Source organism: Kogia breviceps, chromosome 4 (assembly GCF_026419965.1).
Source record: "Kogia breviceps isolate mKogBre1 chromosome 4, mKogBre1 haplotype 1, whole genome shotgun sequence".
Classification (NCBI taxonomy): domain Eukaryota; kingdom Metazoa; phylum Chordata; class Mammalia; order Artiodactyla; family Physeteridae; genus Kogia; species Kogia breviceps.
In genome coordinates this window covers 174,178,299-174,202,718 of record NC_081313.1, presented here as the reverse complement: position 1 = coordinate 174,202,718, position 24,420 = coordinate 174,178,299, and the positions used below count along the sequence as shown (strand labels likewise).

The following is a 24,420-nucleotide window of genomic DNA, read 5'->3' as shown; positions in this document are numbered from 1 at the left end:
ACCTACTCATACAAATGATGCTATGAAACAGAAAGATTTTTTTAAATAGAGGGAAAAAATAGGATGGTAGGCCTAAATCTAACCAAATCAATAATTACATTAAATGTAAATGGTCTTAAAACACCAATTAAAAGCCAGAGACTGTCAAATTGAATTAAAAAAATAAGACCCCACTATATGCTATCTACAAGAAATCTACTTTTAAAATAATAACATAGAGCTTCCCTGGTGGCACAGTGGTTGAGAATCCACCGGCCGATGCAGGGGACACGGGTTCATGCCCCAGTCTGGGAAGATCCCACATGCCACGGAGCGGCTGGGCCCATGAGACATGGCCGCTGAGCTTGCGCGTCCGGAGCCTGTGCTCCACAACGGGAGAGGTCACAACAGTGAGAGGTCCGCATACCACACAAAAAAATAATAATAAAATAAAATAAAATAATAACATAGACAGGTTAAATATAAAAGGATGGAAAAAGATAAACCATGCAAATACTAATCAAATAGTGCTATGAAGCTTATGGCCAAGAACATGGACTTTGAAACCAGCTTCCTGGGCTCAAATCCCAGCTCTGACACTTTTACTAGTTGTAACAAGCAAGTTGCTTAAGTGAAATATGCCTGTTTCCTCATCTGTGAAGTACTGATATGTAATGATATGTACTGTGTACTAATGGTCTTACCACCTAGCTTTGGTAGTATTAAGTCATTAAAGTTATTTACACATATTCCAATTCTCCTTCTACATAAACATAGACGAAACCATCTTTCCCTGCACCTTAAAACATAGGAGTGCCCATGTGACTTTCTTTGTGAGTGCACATAGGTAGAAGTTTTAAAAGTCAGTGTATGACTTGCCTCATACACTTCCATCATTGAGCTATAGGGACTGTCTGTTACTTCAGCATAACATAACCTCTCCTGACTCACACACTAATTTATAGAGCTGTTGTTAGAATTATGTGAATGCATGTTAAGATGTTTAGAATACAGCCCAGAGAATAGAAAGTTCTACCTAAGAGATAGCCATTATATTATATCTCCATGTTAGAGAGAAAACTGAGACTCAAAGAGGATAAGTAAACGCAGTCAGGATTTGAACTGAAGCAAAGCATACCCCCTTAACCTTGATATTAAAAGTTTTAGTGGGGACTTCCCTGGTGGCGCAGTGGTTGAGAATCCGCCTGCCAATGCAGGGGACAGGGGTTCGATCCCTGGTCCGGGAAGATCCCACATGCCATGGAGCAACTAAGCCCCTGCACCACAACTACTGAGCCTGCGCTCTAGAGCCCATGAGCCACAACTACTGAGCCCACGTGCTGCAACTACTGAAGCCCACATGCTCTAGGGCCTGCATGCTGCAACTACTGAGCCTGTGTGCTGCAACTACTGAAGCCCGCAGTAGTAAGCCCGCCTAGAGCCCATGCTCCACAAGGGAAGCCACTGCAATGAGAAGCCTGCACACCACAACGAAGAGTAGCCCCTGCTTGCCACAACCAGAGAAACCCCACATGCAGTAACGAAGACCCAACACAGCCAAAAATAATTGTTTAATTAAAAATAAATTTTAAAATAAAACATATTATTAAAAAAGAAAAAGTTTTAGTGACTCAACAGCAATTCAAATTTCTCTACATCCAGGCCTGGGAAGGATATGTAAATCCTAGAAGAGACGCAGGCTGGGCCTGCTGGTTCTCAAGGGCTTGGTAGGGACAGCTCACCTGCTCAGCAAAGTTACTGATGATGACCAAGTGAGAGTAATTCTCCTGGCAGAACTTCCGGGCTTCATCCCATGACTTGGTGCTTGGAGAGAAGTAGTAACACTTACCCTGAAAAGGGAGCCAGCCCTCAGGGCAGGTGACCCTGGTACAGTCTGGGGACAGGATAGGATTCTGTCAGAGTGGCCCCAGAACCAGAGTCATGTACATGGTATGCCATGTACAGTTGTGCAGGCTATGCACTGCTCCACTCCAGGTGGGCACCACTCACATAGATTACACTGAGAATCACTCCCATGGATTTATGCAGTGTAGCAGCTCTGCCATGTCCCCCATCTAAGGGAAGTTCCCCAAGTCCCACTCACCTAATAAGCCCCGAAGTTCCAGCAGGGACTGGTTGGTGTCAGCTCTTACTCGTTCAATGTCCTTCTTCAGGCTGGCTAGCCCCACCATGCCAGTCACTGTCAGCAGGGATGGGCTGTAGGGTTAGAGACCCAAACCCCCATCTACCCACCTACCCATCACTGACTGCAGATACACCAGAGCGCAGCAAGAGCTGTGTTCCCCCACTGCACCCATGTTCTAGTGGGTGATGGTAAAACTCAAAAACACATGCTCAGTGCCCAAGAAGAGCCCTAGTGTGGCTCCAAGCAGAGATTAATCTCTGAGTCATGGGGAAGAGTAAAGATGGTGGGCTTCTTGCAGGAGGTGGGTTTTAAAGGAAAATGGTGATTCCGTATCTCTAAGGGGATGGGGAGGCTCAGTAGGCAGGAGCCACCTTGGAAGCAAAGGTCCAGAGGCAAGCATGTTGGGAAAGACTGGTGCAGTAGAGGTCAAGCGGAACCTCACAGGAGCTTGAGCTCAAAGTGGGAAGAGGTCTGGTGTCTGGGTCCTTAAATGCAAAGCTAAAGGTTTTGTGTTGGACTCTGGGCAGTGAGAAGCCATTGATGGGTTTTGAGTGGAAGAGTGGCTTGGTCTGAAGTGTGGGGTGAAGGATTGTGGAATGGAGCAATTTTCAGACTTCAGGAATCATAGTGAAAGCCTCTTCTACATCTAATGTATGTGTTCCCACTACTTTCACACAAATTTGCCCTCTCCCAATACTCTCCAGGGCCATCACTAGATGGCCCTTCAGTTGGACAAGACAGAAATACTAGATAGATATATGATAGACAGACAGATAGATAGATAGATAGATAACATATGTTATCCTTGACACTCTTCCCTCTCACTCACCACCATTCCCACTCACTCATCCCCAATCTGGTCAATTTTACCTCCTAAATCTTTCCACTCCACCTACTACTCTACATCCCCACAACTACAACCCTCATCCAAGCATCCATCATCTCTCAATTACCCAATTTCACCATTCTCCTCCCTTGTACTTATGTTGCCTCCTACCACAGGGCCTTTGCACATGGCTGAGACCCTGAACTCCTTACCAAGTTAACTCCTTCTCTTCCTTCACACAGCTATAGTACCATTTCCCTAGCAAAACTCTATATGACACTCCCAAAGATAAAGTCAAGACCCCTTGTTAGATTTTTTTTCATAGAATTGCCTTCCTCTTCCTTTGGACTATTCATCAAAACTTGGAATTTTACCCTCATTTGGATGATAATTTGGTAAATGGCTGTCTATGCTTGCACTGCCCAACAGAAACAAGATGTGAACCACATAGGTAATTTTAACTTTTCTAGTAGTCACGTGTTTTAAAAGTCAAAAGAAAGTAAAATTAATTTGAATGCCATTTTTATTTATCTCAATATCACCAAAATATTAGCATTTCAGTGTATAATCAATATTAAAGATTATCATTATTAATATTATTGATATATTTGACATTATTTTTGTAGCAAATCTTTGAAATATGTATTTTTTGATTGGATTTTTTTGTTTGTTTTGTGGTTTTTGGTTTTCTGTTTTTTTGTTTTGGCCATGCCACGCAGCTTGCAGGATTTTAGTTCCCCGAGCAGGATCAAACCCGGGCCCAAGGCAGTGAAAGCGCCGAGTCCTAATCACTGGACCTCCAGGGAATTCCCATGAAATCTGTATGGTTTTTTTTTTTAAGATTTTTTTCGATGTGGACCATTTTTAAAGTATTGAATTTGTTACAATATTGCTTCTATCTTACATTTTTGTTTTTTTGGCTGTGAGGCATGTGGAATCTTAGTTCTCCGACCAGGGATGGAACCCACACCCCCTGCACTAGAAGGTGAAGTCTTAACCACTGGACCGCCAGGGAAGCCCCCCGTATGTATTTTAGACTTACAGTATATCTCAATCCAGAATTATCCACATTTCAAGTGCTCAACAACCACAGTGACTCATGGTCACCATATTGGACAGTGGAGGTCTAGACACACACACACACACACACACACACACACACACACACACACACACACACAAACTCCACAGGACAGGGACTATGTCTGATGCGTTCACCATCCTACCCACCCATCCCCCACCCTGCTACCTAGCACAGCGCCTAGCAAAGATGGCATTGGGGTTGGTCATGAAGCCGGATTTGTGGATCATGTTCGTGCTCCATACGTATGGTTTGAAAGGATGATTGAAAACGCTCACCATTTGCTCGCCATGCCATCTGCTGAAAGGTTAACATCCTCAGCTCTTCTACCACCTCCTGGTCTATGAGAAGGAGTCCAGCTTGAGCCCAAGCCCTCCCATACCCCTTCCCCAATTTCTCTGCATGCCCCATCCTCACCTTACTCACATTTAATCAGGGTAACAGCCAGACCAGTGCAGCCCATAAGCAGTGACACCACCACCAGCAGACACATGTACACCATCAGTCTCTCCTCCTGGTAACAACTAGGACCTCCGGACTTCTCACTGATCCAGGGCACTGGAGTTGCTGGGGGGTGGGGGGAAGAGATGGGGACGCAGAGACTGATGCTGGTGCTTCAGATAGTGAGGAAGGGACCCTTGAGCTTTCCTCTAAGAGCAGGGGGGCAAATGACTATGGTCATGACTATATCACCAGGTGGGGTCAGCAAGCGAATATCAGGGAGAGCAACCCCTAAAAAGCCCAGAGCATTTGTGAAATACATAAAATATGCCACACATTCTGTCACACCCTTATTATCTTATTGGCTCCTCACCCTTATGACGTAGATTTAAATAGTATTCCCATTTTGCAAATAAGTGGACTGAGGGCTTGGAGAGGTCATGCATAACTTGGACCCAGCTCTTCTCTTAACATTTAGGATCCATTATCTTCTACACTCCAGCAGCCCCTGCCCAAGCTGCTTCCCGGTGGCCCAAGATGTGGACCCTTGCATCTGGGGCAGAGAACATTTCCCGTAACCTATAGGCAAGCAGGAGGTAGGGCTTGAAGAGTACCTGGTAGATATCCTGGGTCCCTGGGGCTCTGGTTTAGACTCAGAAAGGAGGAGCTTCTGAAAGGAAATGTTTCTCTACCAGGGTCTCACTCCAGAGCTATAGGTCTCAAATACACTGGCCACCATAAGAGGGGAGATAGAGGTAAACCTAAAGGACTTACTGGCTATAGGCAGCTGGGATGGAGGATGTACTAGATCAGTGCCTAGGAGAAAAGCAAGAGAGGTTTATTCAGAAGTCACTGAAAGACTTCATCTTCCAAGATCAACAACCTCCCCCCAAGCCCTCTGATTTGTTCTTTGGTCAGAATTGGGAGACTGGAGGGAGGACTTCCAAGGGTTCCCTCGCAGGCTTCGTAATGGGTGTTCTCACTGCTCACCCAGTTGAGGAGTTGTGCAGGTGACAGGGGTGAGGTTCAGGCCTGGAAGGGGTCAGAAAGACAACAGTCATGCAGGGCAGGGCTTCAGCCAAGTGAACAGGAAGGTTCCAGCACTAGATGCTCACCTGTGTTCTTCAGGAGCTTGCAGGGAAGTGGGGGGTTCTCTGTTTTCTTTCCTGAAGAGGGAGGAACGGTTGCTCAGGCCCAGATCAGGACAAAGCCAGCACTGGGTCTCCTGTACCCACAGCCCCGGCTCACCTGCCCTTGGAGGCCTTGGTGGAGCTATCCAACCTGGCGAAGAGAAGCTCAGCATTAGAGCTGGTCCAAGGATGGGAATGAGGTGGAAAGGCAGTGATGGAAACAGGATTGACATGTGCGCACTGTTATATTTAAAATAGATGACTGGGACTTCCCTGGTGGTGCAGTGGTTAAGAATCCACCTTCCAATGCAGGGGGCGCTGGTTTGATCCCTGGTTGGGGAACTAAGATCCCACATGCCACGAGGCAACTAAGCCTGAGCCCTGCAACTACTGAGTCTGCACCCTCTGGAGCCCATGTGCCACAAATAGAGAGGCCACGCACAGCAACTACTGAGCCCACGTGCTCTGGAGCCTGCGTGCCACAACTAGAGAGAAGCCCGCACGCCGCAATGAAGAGCCCGCGCGCCACAAGGAAGATCCCACATGCCGCAAATAAGACCCAATGCAGCCAAATAAATAAATAAATATTTTTAAATAAACAAATAAAAATAAAATAGATGACCGACAAGGACCTACTGTAAAATTAATTAATTAAATTTTTTTTAAAGAGGGACTTCCCTAGCGGTCCAGTGGTTAGGACTCCGCACTTCCACTGCTAGGGGCACAGGTTCGATCCCTGGTCAGGGAACTAAGATCCCGCATGCCGCTCAGTGAGGCCAAAAAACAGAAGAAAGAAACAGGATTGAGATTGCAATGGAGGGTTAGGGATGGGGTTGTGCATGAGAATGGAACTGGGCTTAGGGATAGGGACAGGATTAAGATACAGTGAGCAACCATCCTGAATCACCCAGGACTTTCCTAATTTTAAAACAGGAAGTCCCACATTCCAAGAAATCTTTCATCCCTGCACAAAGTGGGACCGTTGATCACCCTAAGTTAAAGATACAAGTGAGTTTGGGTATGGGAATAGAGTCAAGGTTAAGGTTGGGATGAGGGTTTGGATTGAGATGATGGGGTTGAAGAAGCGTCGGGGATAGTGATGGATGTGGAAGTAGGTCTGTGATTCAGGGTGTAGCTGCGATGAAGAATGGGGCTGTAGCTGCATTGGGGAATGGGGGAGACGTTGAGGTTGGGTTGTAGTTGTGTTGGGGCTTGGTGATAGCTTTGATCTGGACACGGAGATGGGCTGGAGATGGGGCTGCATTTGAAGATGGGGATGGGACCTAAATGTGAGGAAGGGGTGGCCTTGAAGACAGCGATGTGGTGGGTCTTTGGGTTGGGCTTGGCGATCACGCTGGGACCAAGTTGGATTTGGAGACGGACAGTCAAAAAGCAGAGCCCAGTGCACCTCCTTATCTCATACTGAGCCCCATGGTGCCCTGGGACCTCCCAGATTGACTCCACTCTGGCCTCAGAAGTGGGGGGCGTGGATCCACGTGGAATGGTCCCTGTCCAAGGACATTCAGGGGCCCTGGCGGGAGTTGACTCAGGGAAACCTCAAAGCCTCCACTTTTTTTTTTTTTTTCTTTTGGCCCTGCCACGCAGCTTGCGAGATCTCAGTTCCCCAACCAGGGGTGAAACCCAAGCCATGGCAGTAAAAGCACCCAGTCCCAACCACTGGACCCAAAGCCTCCACTTTTATATACACTTATTGGACTCTTGTTGAGTCCCTGGCCGAGCATGGACCACCCAAGTCTAAAGGCAAATTTGGGCCCTTGGTGTGAATGTGAAGAGTTTGGAGAGACAACAGTCCACTCACAGCTTCTGAAATACTGTCTTTCATGTCTCGGGGCCTTTGCATCCACCAGTTCTTTTCTGGGCTTCTCTTCTTAACAAACTCCTGTTCATCCCTCAAGTCTCACTCTAATGTCCCCTCATCTGACCCCGAATCCTCCCACAAGTGCAGGCAAACCCCTCAATTACCCTCAGGATTTCCCCAATTTCATAGTCCCTCCCCTCTCAGACCTGCTCACCCAAGACTATGCCCAAACCTGCCTCCCCCATCAGACTGAGAGACCCTCAGGGTGGACGCATGGATGCTCCCACCATCATGGTGCCCGGTATGGGCAGGCTGACCATGTATGTCTGCAGTGCCCAGCTAGTTCCCCCTGGGGACTCTGTCCCCCAACCTCAACCCTCAAATCACACATCTCTTCACCTGGCCTCTGAGAGGTCCTCTTACCTGGCTTGGGAGGAAGGTCCTTGTACGGTGGTGCCGTGTTCTCATAATCATCCTCGTCATCCTCTTCTCTGGGCCCTTCCAGAGGAAAGGCAAGTGAGAGCCCAGCCCATTCCCTCCTCTGTCCCTCACACCCTGGTCCCTGGCCCCAAGGTGGGAATACTGTAACCCGGGTCCTGACCACCCCGGGTCCCCAGCCCATGCCTGGCCAGAGCCATACCTGGCAGGTCACTGCACCCAGAGTTAGTATACAGGGTGCACATGACTGCAGCTAACACAGGAGCCTGAGAAGGAGCAGGCAGAGCTCGACAGCTTCTTCTCCTTGTGTCCTCAACTCAGGTGACTAGGGTTTTTCTCAGTTCCTTTTTTCTTTAAAAGTCAAGAACATGCAAATCTGTCTTGAGGGGAACACCACAGACCCCCCCCCCCCCACACACACACACACTTATTCTTCTCCCCAGTTCGGATTCATACATAGAAATAACAATGACAACAGCCCCTGCATTTGAGTTCCTACACAGCACCAAGCCCTGGGTGAAAAATAGATAAGCTCCTTCCTTCATGAAACTTCAATCGAGACAGGAGAGACAATAAACCTATAAAGAAATATAGAAATAAGCAATATGGTTTGCCTTTTTATTTTATTTCCAATAGTAACTAAATATTATTTTAAAATAAAATAAAACAAGGTAAAGGGATAGGATGGAGGCTAATGTAGAGAGGTGGTCAAGGGAGGCCTCCCAGAGGAGGTGACATTTACAACAAGACATTAAAGTGATCAGTGCTAAGTACTCCCACATTCCCACAGTGAAGTTTTAGGCTCACTGTGGCTACATAACAAATTACCCCAAAACTTCATGACTTAAAAAAAAGGGTAGGCACATATTATCTCACAGTCTCTGAGGCTTAGGGATTCAAGAGCAGCTGTGTGGTTCTGGCTCAGGATCTCTCATAAGGTTTCAGTCAAGATGTTGCCCAGGGCTGCAGTCATCAGAAAGCTGGGCTGGGGCTAGAGGATCTCCTCCATGATGGCACACTCCCATGGCTGTTGGCAGGAGGCCTCAGTTCCTTGCCATGTGAGCCTCTCCCAAGGGCTGATTGAGTATCCTCATGACATGGCATAGGCCAAAATGGAAGCCACAAAGCCTTGTATGATCTAGCCTCACAAATCACAAACTATGATCTTCACTATATTTATCACATGGACCAGCTTTGAGTCACTGTGGGAGGAAACCACACGAGGACATAGATACCAAGAGGTAGGGATCATTTGGAGGCCATCTTGAAGGCTGCCTACCACAGTCATATACACAGAACTTGCAAAGGAGTGTTTTTCATCCTGAACTTGACATCGACTGGAGGGTATTTTTAAAGTGAAAGTTAAAAAGAGAGAGAGAGAGGTTTGTCTACCCTATGGGGAAGCCAAGGGATGAGGTTTTGATTCACACCCAAAACAGCATGAAGTGAAATGATGAACATAGGGGAAAGGGCTGCTATAATAGGAGTAGCTGTGTCTTTTGGTGCATCAAGGATGTGGGAGTTTCCTGTGAGCCTCGTGAAAGCAGTGGAATAACCAGACTGAGGCCCAAGAAAGCAGCCTGCCTATGTTTCTCAAAACGACCACCATCAGCCTTTGGGGCAAACAGCCCTAGAATCTTCCATGACTCCTCCCTTCTCTCTCATTGCATGGCTATGGCACATTAAGTTTTCAAAAGATGGCTGCAACAGTATCTCATGTCCTACGTGTTCTTATGCAATGTGACCATGCCACTCCATCAAGAAGTAGAATCTAATTATCCTCCCTTTAAATCTGGGCTTTCCTTAGTGACTCTCTTATCACCAACAAAATGTGGCACAAGGGACAGCTGCCATGCAGCTTCCACCTGGCTCTGTCAGAACATGTGCTCCCAACTGCCATTTTGTGAGGAAGCCCAAGCCACATGGAGGTGCTTGGCTCAACAATGCCAGTTGAGGCCAGATTTCAAGTCATCCCAGCCCAGGTGCCAGACATATAATGAAGACACCTCCCAATGATTCCAGCCCCCAGGAGAGTTAGAGTCACCTCCAGGCCTTTGGGTCTTCCCATCCAAGGCCCCAGACATCATAGAGCAGAAACAAGCTGTCCCTACCATGCCCTGTCCCATAGAATCCATGAGCATATGAAGTGATTATTTTATGCCACTATGTTTGGGGTGGTTTCTTAGACACCCTAGGTAACTGGAAATATGACCAATCTGTTAGTAATTCTGGTTGGCTTCACCCACCTTCACAGCATATTCAGCATCTGAGTCCTTTTCACCTCCTGGTCTTGGCCATCATCCTCTTTCACCTGGATAACAGTAATAGCCTCCACCTTCTGCCCTTGCCCCCTTTATGGTCAAACTCACAGAAGCAGGAAGATGGTTGCCCATGGCTGGAGGGAGGGAAGAAATGGGTAGACGTTGGTCAATGGATACAAAGTTTCAGCTGTGAAAGATGAATATGTTCTAGAAAACTACAATGTGACTATAGTTGACAACATTGTATTGTGTACTTGAAACTTGCTAAGAGGGTAGATCTTGGGTGTTCTTAACACAAAGAAAAAGAATAAATAAAAGGAAAATGTTAACTCTGAAGTGATGGATATGTTGACTGGCTTGGTTGTGGTGAATATTTCACAATATACATGTATATTGGGTTATCGGGTTGTACACCTTAAATACATACAATTTTGACTGTCAAGAATACCTCAGAAGGACTTCCCTGGTGGTGCAGTGGTTAAGAATCCTCCTGCTAATGCAAGGGACACAGGTTCGAGCCCTGGTCCGGGAAGATCCCACGTGCCATGGAGGAAATAAGCCCTTGTGCCACAACTAGAGCCTGTGCTCTAGAGCCCACAAGCCACAACTACCGAGCCCGCGTGCCACAACTACTGAAGCCCACGCACCTAGAGCCTGTGATCCGCAACAGGAGAAGCCACTGCAATGAGAAGCCCATGCACCGCAATGAAGAGTAGCCCCCCACTCGCTGCAACTAGAGAGAAAAGCCCGCGTGCAGCAACAAGGACCCAATGCAGCCAAATTAATTAATTAATTTAATTTGAAAAAAAGAATACCTCAGTAAAGCTGGAAGAAAAACAACCATAACTGTTTTTATTTAAACTTTTGATCATTTATTTACCATTATTTTCTTTCACTTTTTTTTAAACATTGTATTAATATATAATTTTTCTTGGGGAAAAAATAGAGTCTGAAATCAGGGTGTGGGCAGGGCCATGCTCCCTCCAAAGGCACTAGGGGAGGATCCTTTTTGCCTCTCCAGCTTCTAGGGTTTCCCAGCACTCTTTGGCTTGTGGCCACATCACTCCAATCTCCTCCTCAGTCTTCACATGCCTTTTTCTCTGTGCATCTCTGTGTCTCAACTCTAGATGCTATGCTGGTGGTTTTGAAGATGCAGGAAGGGACCATGAGCCAAGGAAGGCAGCTCTAGAAGCTGGAAAAGGCTAGAAAACAGATTCTCCCGTTCTCGAAGCCTCTGAGGAAGAGTGGTCCTGCTGACACCTTGGTTTCAGCCACATGAAACAACTTTGAACTTCTGACCTCCAGAACTATAAAAGAATTAATTTCCGTTGTTTTAAACCACTAAATTTGTGGTAATTTGTTACAGTAAGCATAGCATATTACATACCCCAAAGGGCAAGATCCCAATTCCTCTTTTGAGGGGTTTTCCATTAAAGTAAAAGGAAATGCAACTCAGATTGACTTAAACAACAAGGAAATCCCGTCAGGCCCATCCAGTACAAGTTAGAATATTGGGCGGGGTCGCTGTCACGGAGATTCAGAACAAGAGTGAGTGGCTTAAATGAGATGGAATTTATTTCTCACCTCACAGTCTCAATATAAGCAATCCACAGTCTCCGTCAGTGGAAACTGCTCCCCAGCACATGCGGAGCGGGGTGGCCCCAGCCCTCCTTGAGGTGGGAGGGCAGCAGCAGACCAGCCTCCCGCTCCAGAAAAAGCTCACCCCAGGGGCTGGGCTTCCCCTCGCCCCGTTCCCATGATGTAACATGCTGAACCTCTCCCACCTGCCTGAGGTGTGGGTGTGCTGTTCCCGTTCTACAGATGGGGCAATGGAGACTGTTCTGAGAAGGAAGAGTCTGTCTGCCCAGCAAATACCCACTGAGCATACACAACAAATATCAGATTCCAGATGGATATGGGGCGGTCAGGGTGGAGGAATAGGGAAGGGATGGGGGGATACACCACCCAAGAGGACTGATAGCATCTCTGGCCATCGAGGGCATCCTTTAAGGTGGGTGGGCCTGGGCAAGGTAAGTGTGGTGAAGGTTGGATGGTCTCACTATGTGAGGAGGATGGCCAAGGCCATGCCTCGAGACTCGGCACACAGTAGGTGTGCAGGAACTGGTAGTGAAATCCAGTCCCGTCAACTGGGTATAATAACATAAAGCCATGGGCCCAGGCTGACCCGGCTCTGCCCCATTCTTGCTACGTGACCTCAGGGGAGTAGAACAGCATCTCTGAGCAGAGGTCTCCTGATATGTCCAATGGAGAGTCAGTTGTTCATTCATCTATTCAACAGATATGTATTGACCACCTACTATGTGTTAGGCTCTGTTCTAGGTACTAGGGAGACATTGGTGAATAACAACAAAAATCCCTACCCTCAGGATTAGAAACAGGGAGAGACTTAATGAATAAAATAAATAAATACCTTCTATAGAGAACAAACTAGTGGTTACCAGTGGGGAGAGGGAAAGTGGGGAAGGGCAAAATAGGGGTAGAGGATTAAGAGATACAAACTACTATGAATAAAATAAATAAGCAACAGGATATATTGTACAGCACGGGGAAATATAGCAATTATTTTGTAATAACTTTAAATGGAGTATAATCTATAAAAATATTAAATCACTATGTTGTACACTTGAAACTAACATAATATTGTAAATCAACTATACTTCAATAAAAAATCATATCTTAGAAATGTTGTTAGATAGGCATAAGCAGAAAAAAAGAAGAAAAATAAAGCAGACAAGAGGAATCAGGTGTGCATGGGGCGGGAATGTTGCAATAGTAAGGAAGATCGCAGAATGGAAATGATACAAAGCATGGTCTTGGACCAGCACCAAAGTATACTAGAAATCACAGAATGATATCTGGAAAATCCATCAGTATTTAAAAATTAAATCATGGGTCAAACAGGAAGTCAAAACTAAAAATATTTTTGACTGAATGAAAGTGAAAACGTACCATATCAAAATATGTGGTGTGCAGCTAAAGCAGTGTTAAGAGGGAATTGTAGGGCATTAAACACTTATGTTTAAGAAGGTGATGGGGGGAGTTCCCTGGTGGTCCAGTGGTTAGGACTCGGCACTTTCACTGCCGTGGCTCTGGTGGGGGAACTAAGATCCCACAAGCCGCAAAGCACTAGGCGTGGCCAAAAATAAATAAATAAATAAGAAGGTGATTGGGTATATTTGAAAGTTGTAAACAGAGTTTTTTTCTTTCTTTCTTTTTCAAGTAACAGTTTTAGGAACATCTTTCTTATCTGTGTTTCTAGACACTTCTCTACATGCATTACAGAACTGTCTGCACATCCATTCACTAAAGTAATACTGTTCACAACTGGATGATCAAGGAACACTCAAAAAACACGTTTTTATACATGAGCTGTTAAATACAGCTCTACATGCAATTAAAAAAATGGTCAGCACTTTATTTACTGATGCAAGACTCATCTAATCTTGCTGAGCAACTAGCACTCTTAGAACCGCCTTGTGTGTCTATAAACACTTCCTTATATGCATTACAGAACATATACCTGATCCATGCCCTGAAATAACACTGCTTTCACAGAGTAAGTAGTTCTTGAAAGTTCTCATTACAAGAAAAAAAAAAAAGGGGGGGGTAACTGTGCCGTAATGGATGGATGTTAATAAGACTTAATGTGGTGACCATTTCACAATATATACAAATATTGCATCATTATGCTGTACACCTGAAACTAATATAATGTTATATGTGAATTATGTATCAATTTTAAAAGAAAGAGGGGGGAGGAAGGGGGGAGGAGGAGGAGGTGATCAGGAAAGACCTGACAGTTGAAATCAACTGAAGAAGGGCGGGGGGGGGGGGGGGGGGCCTGTACATATCTGGAAGAAAAGCATTCCAGTCCGTGCAAAGGCCCTGAGGACAGCAAGCTCCTGGTGCCTTTGAGAAACAGGAAGTCTGAGATCCAATGTCCCCTTCTCAGTGAAACTTTCTAAAACTGAAGTTCCAAGCCCACCCTTCTCCATACACTCCGTTCATTACGTTTGTCCTTAACAGTTATCACCATCTTGTCACACACATTGTGTCCAATAGGATGCTTGTTGAATGAATGAGTGACGGTCCTGCCCCCCAAGCCCTGACTAAGGCCAGGCCACTCCAGGCTCGCTGGTCCCTCCACCACCAGACAGCAGCCCGCCACGCAGGCAGCAGAATCCCGGGGCAGCTCCTGGATTACGGGCGCGCCTCTGGTCAGTATCACAGAACGAGGCCAGGTTCTTCCCCAGGGACTGTCTAGGCCGAGCGAATTTATTTTTCCTCCTCTCCGGAACTAAATTACCCAGAGCTTCCGATCTCCCATGCAGCGGACCGAGGCGAGGCGCAGACTCCGCCCAGAAGGTTCTTCTCCATCCCCGGCCCCACCTGGGGCCTCCGAGGCTGTTCCGCCCACAAAATGCTAATGCAGCCCCTGCCGGGAGCAGAGCAGAAGCCGCGGCTCGGAGGGCAGTGGCAAGGGAAAGAGGAAGGAGGGGCGGGGAAGCTGTGGGCAGTGATGCAGGGCGCCTGGGGACGCGGGTGGGGAACACAGTAAGGTCTCCTCATCCGATGGTTGGTAGAGAAAAAAAAAAAAAAAACAGGAAGACTGGGGCACGGGTGACTGAGGCCCGGCCCCTCCCTTACCCCTTAATACCACCCTCACTCTAATATTATCACCCCCAGATCTCCAGCTCTGAGTATGCACAGACCAAGCTGAAGCATCTGAGTCCAGGGACCTCAGGACAGATGTGGGTCCGCATCCCCACGCACCCAGAGCCAGAGTTCCTGGCTTGGAACTCTTCATCCTCTAGTGAAACAACTGGTCGTGAGAGTCCCCTCTGGTGGGCCTTCTAGTTAGAGAGCGCCAGCCAGACGAAAGTGATAATAGTGCGTACTGGACGCCTCCTAGTTGCCAGGCAGGAAGCGCTTTTCAGGCAACCGTCAGCTGCTTGATCAACTGACTCCTCCAAACCACCCTGCTCATTTATTCATTTGTTGATTTTTGACAAGTATTTACTAAGCCCCTGCTGTGTGCCAGTACCCTTCTAGGTGCAGATAAAATTCCCTGCTCTGCAGAGCCGACATTCAAGAGGAAAGACCAACAGTAAACAAGATAAAGACTAAGTCAAATAAATAGCTCTCAGGTTAGAGGGTGGTAAGTGCTAATATGGAAAATAAAACCATGAAGGGGGTGGGAGCTGTTTAGTAGGGACCCATTTTACAGGTGAGTAAACTGAATCCCCGAAAGGGAAGTCACTTTCCAAGGTCACACAGGGAGAGTGAGCTGGCACTGTCATTTGCCACTCTGGGTCTCCTCCCAGCTCTGGCCTCTAGGTGAGCAGCTGACACACAGAAAAAGAGAGGCAGAGGAGAGACACACAGAACAGGGTAGGGCTGCCTGGTATAGCTGTGCAGGTTGGGCACTGCACAACTCTAGGAGTGCCATTCACAAAGACGAGAATGTGAATGTCGCCCCCTGGAGTCAGGAAGTGCGCAAGAATCACAAATCTATGCCACGTTCTGGGGACAGAAGTTCCTGCAAAGGAAGTCTCAGTCACCATTGGTCTATCTTCTATGGCTTGCGTTACTGAACCGGGTTTGTTTGCCTGATGCCCAGCAAGCCAAACCTGAGACACCAATTTTGCAGCAGAGAAAGGGTTTACTCACAAGGCAGCCAAGCAAGATGGGAGAACTTATCTCAAATCCACCTCCCTGAAGATGAGGGGCTCGGGATATTTATGGAATAAAGCTGAGGCTTGGGAAGCATGGGGAAAGGTGATTAGAGATCTTTTCTTTTAAGTGAGGTAATCATCATTCTACTCAGGCCAATCTAAGCTACATGCTTCTCCACGGGATTCAAGCCCAGAAAATGGCCAGGTTAGCATGCTCTGAGGGTGGAGTTTTGAGTCCTCTGACGTCAAAAGGACACTGATTGGACACCTGTGCAGACCCAGTTGGAGGGTGGATGGTCCCAACCAGTCTTAACTGGCTTGAGCTCAGGCTGGACACAGCTGACTCCAAGTTCCTGAAAAACAACTCTGGTAAACATCTTATTGTTTAGGCTACGTGACACTTGGAGGACATGCAAGTTTTTATAAAAGCAATTAAAGCAAGCTTGATCCATGAAGGCATGTTACAGTTCACTACTTATTAAGCAAGTTACAGTTTAATGGATCTAACTGATGACTTTCGGTTTCACTTGCCTTTTTGAGTTACCAATATATCATGGCCACTTCCCTGTGTCAGCACATGAAAATCTAGCTCAATAGTTCTCCCAAGGTTGGTCCCCAGACCAGCAATATCTCTGTCACCTGGGAACTTGTTAGAAATGCAGATTCTGGGGCGCCAGACCTCCTGAGTCAAATGCTTTCAGGCTGGGTGTGGCTTTTGCTCCACATAAATGGGGAGCCCCAGGAGGGTTTCAGCAGAGGAAGGACATGATCCAACTTCTGTTTTGACAGGTGCAACCCGAGGGTGAGAGATTAAGGAAGGTGGGGACCAGGAGAAGCCTACTGCAGTTGTACTGGAGATATGGGCATGACTTGGATGGGGCTGGTGGCCATGGAGGGGGTAGGAATGGGTTGTGTTCTTGATCGGTTTCTACAGTGCAACCAAAGAAATTTGCCACTGATTTGGATGCCTGGAGTGAGAGGACTAGAGATGAGTATGACCAAAAGGTTTGGGGCCTGACACCTGGAAAAAATGGAGCAGACATTGCCCAAGACAGGAAGACAGAGGGAGGAACAGATTTAGGAGAGAGCAGAGAGAAATCAGGAGTGTCGTTTGAGGGTGTGTTATAGACTGTTTGTGTCTTCCCACCACCACCAAAAAAAAAATAAAAATTCATATGTTGAAATCTCATCCCCAATGTGATAGTATTAGGAGGTGAGGACTTTGGGAGGTGATTAAGTCATGGGGGTGGAGCCCTCACAAATGGGATTAGTGCCCTTAGAAGAAGAGCCATGGGAGCAAGCTCACCCCCTTTCCACTATGTGAGGACACAATGAGAAGCTGGCCGTCTGCAACCCAGAAGAGGGCCCTTGCTGGAACCCAACCATGCTGGCACCCTGATCTTGGATTTCCCACCTCCAGAACTGTGAGAAATAAATTTCTATTGTTTATAAGCCTTTATTATAGCAGCTCAAACAGACTAAGCATGTGAAGGTGCCCAGTCAGTGGCTAGGTATATTCATGTGTCTGCATTTCAGGGGAGAAGACATATCTAGAGACAAATTGGGGGGTTATCCACCTATAAGGTGGTGTATTCGTTTCCTAAGGCTGCTCGACAAATGACCGCAAACTGGGTGGCTTAACGCAACAGAAATTTATTCTCTCACAGTTCTGGAGGCCAGAAGTCTGAAATCATGTTGTTTGCAGAGCTGTGCTCCCTCCAAAGGCTCTAGGGGAGATTCTGCTCTTTGCCTCCTTCAGCCTCTGGTGGCTCCAGGTGTTCCTTGGATTGTGGACGCATCACTCCAATTTCTGCCTCTGTCTTCACAGGACCTTCTCTTTTTCTCTGTCTCCTCTTCTGTTGATGTCAAATCTCCCTCCATCTTTCTTTTATAAGAACACTTGTCATTGCATTGGGGGCCTACTTGGCCTATGATCTCATCTCAATACCCTTCATTACATTTGCAAAGGCACGTTTTCCAAATAAGGTCACACTCACAGGTTCCCAGGATTAGGGTATGGACATACCTTTTTAAGGGGGCGGCACTATGTAACCCGCTACAGATTGTATTTAAAGCCCTTCGTAGGACGAGTGTGAGTGGAGAGAGATACCCTCCACCCCCACTCTTTTCTTCTTGTTCACCTCTGTGTCCTCAAGGTCTGACACAGCCATTCATAATAGAGGGATGTAGTAATAACAATAAGTAACACTTATCTAATGCTATGTGCTAAGCACTGCTATAAGCACTTCATATAATTAACACATTTAATGCTTAAAACATTAAAATTGAGATCTCGATTTTACAAAAAGCTAAAGGCACTCACCCAGGCCACACAAATAGGGTTCTAATCCAGGACATCTGTTCTCTCAAATAGCAGGAAGCCCCCTTGGCCCAAGTAGAGGAATCTGGCTTGCTTTAGAGAATCTCACGTATTACAAACACAAAATAAATTTACTGAAGAACATCGGATGCTGCTGTCACCTGAGATCCTGTGATTGGAGCTGGCATAGAACAACCGTAACTCTAAACATGACATCTCTTGGTATCAATGCCACTCAGGCCTCCAGGGAGCACTTCCCCGCCTCTCTGGCTGATGCCCTCCAGTGTCTGAGTGTGATTCTGGTTGTACCGCTGTCTGTGCTGGAAACAGATGCTGCTTTGGGGTGTGTAGAGGATTTGAGCACCAGACAAGTTTAAGTAGGAGAAAAGTCAAATTATCTTGTGTATTCGTTTCCTAGGGCTGCCATAACAAGGTACCACAAGCTAGGTGGCTTAGAACAAGAAAAATTTATAGTCTCACGGTTCTGGAGGCTGCAAGTCCAAAATAAGGTGTGAGCAGGGCCATGCTTACTCCCAAGGCTCTGGGGGCGGATCCTTCCTGGCCTGGGATCCTTGGCGTTCATATGCTTGTAGACGCATCACTCCAGTCTCTGCCTCCAGCATCATGTGATGTTCTGTGTGCATGTCTGTGTCCAAATTTCCCTCTTATAAGGACAGCAGTCATTGGATTAGGACCCACCCGAGTCCATCATGACCTCATCTTAACTCGATTACATCTGCAAAGACCCTACTTTCAAATAAGATCACATTCACAGGTTCCCAGGGGTTAGGATTTCAACCTATTTGGGGGAGGGGAGGTGGACACAATTCAACCCACAACACCTTGTCAAATGAAATCTAATCATGCAGCATCCAAGTATCATTTCCCAGCACTGCCAAGCACCCAGTGAAAGGCTTCTCTTTTGTGTTCCAATGTGCAGGATTCCAGAGAGAGTAACAAATTAACACAGCATTTGTTACAGCTGCACATTGGGCCAAGAAGTATTTGGCAGTATTAAACAATGTATTGTACTTTTAAATATACATGTGTAGAAGCTCTAATGTAACAGGTGTGAAATGTAATACCCATTCTTTACAGGGGCAACTACAGGGATACTAGAATCACAACTCGTTTTATTTTTACAAAGTATTCAATTGGATTCATTTTAAATCTCAGCTTATAAATAGTTTATAAATAACTTTTCTTTGCTTATTTAAATTAAACTTAATTAAAATACTTATTTTAAATAATTTTATTTAAACTTTTGATATTTGCTAATTATATCAGCTCTGTGCAGGGTTTTTTATGACAAATTCGAAAGTTTTAGAATACTTTTTTGAAATACGACATAAGAATAATTTTCATTTGTGCTCTAGCTTCGGGAGACCAGAGGCGCCCAGGGAGGGTGGGAGAAAGCCCCAGGCTCGCATCGTCCACCCTCTCCTGCCCAGATGGATTTCCAGAAGCAGGGAGGCTCCCATCTGGCGATCACCAGAGTAGGAGGCGCGCACCTTACTATCTCAGCCCAACCGCCAGGTGGCGCCAGAGGTACCTGAAGTCCTCCGGAGTCGTTCATCTCTATGATCCCCGCTGCGGCCTGAGCAACTCGGAAGCCGTCGCTGGCCAAGGAGTGCTTCCGGGTAGGAGCTGGGTGACCCTGCCTGCTGCAGGAACCTGCGGCGACAGTAACCATGGGGGCGCACCTGGCCCGGCGCTACCTGGGCGATGCGTCTGTGGAGCCCGACCCCCTGCGGATGCCCACCTTCCCGCCAGACTACGGCTTCCCCGGGCGCAAAGAACGCGGTGAGGCCCAGTGCGCAGGCGCGGCCGGCGGGAGTTTGGGGTGGGCGCCGGAACCCCTGGACTCCGGGGGTCGGCTGGGCTCGAGCGTCATGCGCTGTGTCTGGGTTCAGCCCTGACCTCGGCCCGGAGGATTCCAGAGGGCGCGCGTGACCCTGCCTGAGTGTGGAGGCATTCCAGGCAGAGGGCACTGTTTGAACAAAAAGCCCGGGGGCAAAAGAGAGTGGCAATACAGGACCTAATGAGGCGATAGAAGTTGGACTTAGTCCTGGAGTGAGTGGGGAACTATGGGAGGGTTTATCACGGAAGGGATGAGCTTATTGTACCTCTGTCCAGATGTCACTGCTATTTTTAGCTATGCTAGAGAAAACACAAGGTGGGGGGTGCTCACGCCGCACATACTGTCCTGCACGTTGCTTTTTGTATTCGTTAATATCACAAGCATATCGAGCGCCAGTCCTGGACCAAGTCCCAAGTTGGGCACCGAGGATGCAGCAGGCACTGACTAAGGGGGAACTCACAACCCTGTAGGGAAGACAAAGGAACCTGGCGGATCTTGATGATGGCCCCTGGGAGTAGCAAGGCGGGCTTTCAGGACACTATGACTGGAAGCGAGGCCTGCGGGAGATGCGGAGGAGTTGGCCACACCGAGACCAAGGAGAGGGGAGAGCTAGTGCTTCAAAGCAGAGGAGGGACACGATCAAATTTGCTTTATCAAAAGGTCACGCTGGCTGCCAGGTGGGCGACGACTTGGAGACAGGGAGACCCCTAAGGGAATGGGGTGGCGCAGAGAAGTGTGGATTTAGGAGAATGTTGGGAGGTACAGTCCTATGGTGTCTCCACTCCTGGTAGTTCCTTCAGCCCCACTGGAACCTGCAGTCCATCAGTACCCCGACCTCCTTATCATGTCAATCCTTCCCATGTCCCTCACACCCTGCCTTCCCATTAATGTTTTGCAAATACCCAGAGCCGCCCCACCATCCCCTCCTCTGTCTTGCTTAACCAGAACCCTGGTTAAAGCCAGCTCTCCTCCGTGGCTCCTGTCCCTGTGCAGCTGAACATCGTGGGAGAAAAACACCCATCCTCCCAGACTGGTCTCCCAGTTGCTCCCCCCGTTGACTCTTCATGCTGCTGTTTTCCTGTCACACTCCCTGGCCCTTCGCTCTCTCCTGCTCCTTCCTGGACCATGGTCTCACGCCTTCTCTCTCAGGCTCCAGCGCCTCCTTTCAGCTAGTCACTTTGCATCCTCTTAAGAAAATAGAAGCAGCCAAAAGAGCTCTCGTGGGCTCCCTTCATCCCTGCTTCCTACACACCCTGGACTCCACCTTCTCTCCTGTTAACCCAGATGATCTGCGCCGGCTTTAGCTAAGCCTCTGCTCCAGGTGAGCCCTCTGATGCCCTCCATCCCATCCTCTCACCTACCCAAGGACTGCCCCAACCACTCTCCCTCTCTTGCAAGGTTGGTTTTCCCATCAGCATGCAAATACACTGTTATTTCTGCTGTTTTAAAATCCTCTCCTGGGGCTTCCCTGGTGGCACAGTGGTTAAGAATCCGCCTGCCAATGCAGGGGACATGGGTTCGAGCCCTGGTCCGGGAAGATCCCACATGCCGCCGAGCAACTAAGCCCGTGCGCCACAGCTACTGAGCCTGCGCTCTAGAGCCTGCGAGCTACAACTACTGAAGCCCGCGCGCCTAGAGCCCGTGCTCCACAACAAGAGAAGCCCCCGCAATGAGAAGCCCGCACACCACAACGAAGCCCGCGCGTATCAACGAAGACTTGACACAGCCAATAAATACATAATTTTTTTAAAAAATAAAAAGAAAATCCTCTCCTGGCCCCTCCTCCCCCTCCAGCTACCTCCCCACCACTTCACTGACAGGGCTGTGGTCAGGCTTCCTCCCCACCCTCACTGCGTCTGTATTGCAGAGCCCTACGTCTGTATTGCAAAGCCCCGTTGTCAGATTCTCAGGTCTAACTTCACTACGGCGGCAGCAGCAGGCACGGCCGTTCGCTGCCACCTCCTGGGAGCCCCTCTTCACGTGGTTCCAAGACCCCACAGCTCCCGCCCACCTCCCTGCCTTGTAAATGCCAAGGTGCCCCACTGCGTGGGTCTCTCCTGTCTCCACCCACGCCCACCACTCCCTGGGCGTCTCTGCTAGTCCTCTGGTTTCAAATGGCTGCTGCGCACCAGTACTGGAATTTTTATCTCCAGCTGGGCCTTAACCCTGAACCCCAGACTCACGGACCTCACTGCCTGCTTGGCATCGCCACTCCATATTTAACGGCATCTCGCACTCAGCAGGCCTGAAACAGGGCTCCTGACCTCCCCTGCCAACCCTGTGCTTCCCTCCAGCGCTGACCACCACACGCTCAGGCTGAAACCCCTGGGGCATCCCGCCTGTCCTCCCACTTCAAGGTCTTTGCACCTGCTGTTCCGCTCTTGGGGATGCCTTACCCGGGTGTCTGTGTGACCCACCCCCTCACCTTCATATGCCACCTTTTGAGGGACCCCTCCATCTAAAGTTGTGACCCACCTCTCCACACTGCCTCTCTCTCTCCCTTCTTTTCTTTTCCTCCCTAGTACTTAGCGTTGTCAGGCATCCTACAACATCTAGCTCTACTGGTTTGTTCTGTGTCTCCCTCCAAGAGCAGGGAGGGATCCTTGCCTGGCATGTTTCCTTGTATATCCCCAGCACCTAGCACACAGTAGGTGCTCCATAAATCCTGGCTACTGACTCATCATGCTGGAGCATCAGGTGTGAAGCGCCACCTTGATGTGGAAACCATCAGGGGCTGCGGGTGGACACAAGGCCTGGGGCTCAACGATCTATGGGGTGGCGACGGAAGTCATGAATTAGAATGAGCAGCGGGCTCTTAGCAAGAACCACCAGAAGCCAAAAGGCTTCATGTTTGGGCAGCCATAGAGACGGGAGGAAACCTGGGGCGGAGGGGGGGGCCGCGGGGAAGAGTGTGTTCGAGAAAGGAGCAAGCGAAAGGCTGAGAAAGCGCGGTGTCCTGGGGTCCTGAGTGGCTCTGGAAAGAGCCAGCGTGTGGGCAGTGCTAGGGTGGAGCGTGTAAGCTGGCGGGATGCAGGGGCACGAGTGAGGACCGGGGCCAAAGTGAGACAAAAACGAGGCTGGGAAGCGGAGGGGAGAGGAGCCAGCAGGGGAGGATTGCAGGCGAGCAGTGGCCACTTCCTAATGCTAATTGTGAGGAGCATCTAGGACCGAGAAAGATGGGGTAAGTTGGGGCGGGGCGGGGGGGTTCCCTTGAGGATGCAGGAAGGCTGGGTCCTGTGTGCCCCATGCTGGACGGGGACAGAGCTCAGGTCACCAGCACAGAGGGCACGGGCTGGGGTGTGTGCCCACGATTTCTGACGGCCCCCACATGGGCCCCAGTTGAAGTGAAGGTTGATTTCATCCCCGTGGGGTTTACCAGGTGGGTGGGGCAGCAGGACGAGGACTGTTAGTTCAGCTAGGCCTCCACTGAGAGGACAGAGCTGGGATCCAGGTCCCCCCAGGCAGACACACAGACGCGCACACACACCTCTGCAGGGTGGGGCTGTCTGGGGAGTGACCCCAGGGGGAGGGGAGGCAAGAATCTAGTGTGGATTTTGAGGTGCTCGGTGATGGCGGGAGAGGGACCCTGCCCATCTGGGCCTCGGTGTTGGGGGTTGCTTTCGTGCAAATTCGGAAGATACTCCTAGCCCCGGCTGAGCCCCACCCGTCCCCCACAGAGATGGTGGCCACTCAGCAGGAGATGAACGACGCACAGCTGGCGCTCCAGCAGCGGGACTACTGTGCCCACTACCTCATCCGGCTCCTCAAGTGCAAGCGCGACCACTTCCCCAGCTTCCTGGCCTGCAAGCAGGAGCAGCACGGCTGGGACCACTGCGAGCACGTCGAGTGAGCCCCACGCCGCCCCAAACCCTCAGCTGGCCAGGCCCTGGGCGCGCGGCTCCAGAGGCAGGGGACGGCAGACCGACGCCGAGTTTCCAGCCAGGCCCCGCCTCAGTAGAGAGAGGAGTCCCAAAGGGGCTGTTGGGTGGGGCGGGCTGCTTTGAGGCGCCTACAGGAGCGGCCACGCCCGGTTCAGGTGGGAGGCCCAGCTCTTGCTCTGGGCTCACTGGTGTCCACCCCAGGGCAGGGGGCAGACCCCAGAGTTACATCACAGGCACACAGGTCTTCCCACTTGCGACCCCCTCAGAGTCCCATCAGCTCCCCAGGCTACAGGACAGCCGTGTCCTGACACCCCCCCCCCACCCTCCTTGTACTCCGCCTGCAGCTACGTGAAGCGCATGAAGGAGTTTGAGCGAGAGCGGCGGCTGCTCCAGCGGAAGAAGAGGCGGGAGCAGAGGGAGGCGGACACGGCCAGAGGCCAGGGCGCCGGGGACGTGGGCCCCGGGGTGGCCCTGTAGCGGCCCCGCCTACCACCCTGTGGACCAGTGGACAAAATAAAAGCCTCCAGGGCCCTCAGCCCAA

General features: G+C 49.1%; 2 protein-coding genes and 1 long non-coding RNA gene across 4 annotated transcripts in view; 2 read left to right on the top strand and 1 right to left on the bottom strand.

The window, feature by feature from the left end:
- The window catches only part of CLEC17A (C-type lectin domain containing 17A), a 25,403-nt gene extending 5,332 nt beyond the window's left edge, over window positions 1-20,071 (bottom strand). Inside the window, exons 1-12 of one of the 2 annotated variants that reach the window (XM_067032704.1) lie at window positions 19,690-20,071; window positions 10,107-10,255; window positions 8,063-8,438; window positions 7,846-7,920; window positions 5,722-5,754; window positions 5,589-5,639; window positions 5,464-5,505; window positions 5,248-5,289; window positions 4,459-4,599; window positions 4,311-4,373; window positions 2,084-2,179; window positions 1,722-1,873 (exon numbers count right to left, since the gene is read on the bottom strand). In XM_067032704.1, coding sequence (XP_066888805.1) covers window positions 1,722-1,873; window positions 2,084-2,179; window positions 4,311-4,373; window positions 4,459-4,599; window positions 5,248-5,289; window positions 5,464-5,505; window positions 5,589-5,639; window positions 5,722-5,754; window positions 7,846-7,920; window positions 8,063-8,105 — 738 coding nt within the window. In that variant the 5' untranslated portion in view covers window positions 8,106-8,438; window positions 10,107-10,255; window positions 19,690-20,071. The other variant, XM_067032703.1, reaches the window with a different exon arrangement.
- Window positions 19,743-24,420, top strand: NDUFB7 (NADH:ubiquinone oxidoreductase subunit B7). Its single transcript, XM_059061916.2, has 3 exons — window positions 19,743-19,940; window positions 23,676-23,844; window positions 24,224-24,420. Exons 1-3 carry the CDS (start codon window positions 19,829-19,831, stop codon window positions 24,354-24,356), a joined length of 414 nt encoding a protein of 137 aa, XP_058917899.1. The 5' UTR covers window positions 19,743-19,828; the 3' UTR covers window positions 24,357-24,420.
- Window positions 19,950-21,763, top strand: LOC136794102 (uncharacterized). Its single transcript, XR_010840433.1, has 3 exons — window positions 19,950-20,675; window positions 20,992-21,319; window positions 21,506-21,763. It is a non-coding gene; the product is annotated as an uncharacterized lncRNA (long non-coding RNA).

Excerpts from the sequence above, each read along its gene's own strand:
- NDUFB7 (XM_059061916.2), top strand. The coding sequence starts at position 19,829 with ATGGGGGCGCACCTGGCCCGGCGCTACCTGGGCGATGCGTCTGTGGAG. Across the intron at positions 19,941-23,675 it reads CCCCGGGCGCAAAGAACGCG|AGATGGTGGCCACTCAGCAG; the intron begins GTGAGGCCCAGT and ends CGTCCCCCACAG. Across the intron at positions 23,845-24,223 it reads GACCACTGCGAGCACGTCGA|CTACGTGAAGCGCATGAAGG; the intron begins GTGAGCCCCACG and ends CTCCGCCTGCAG.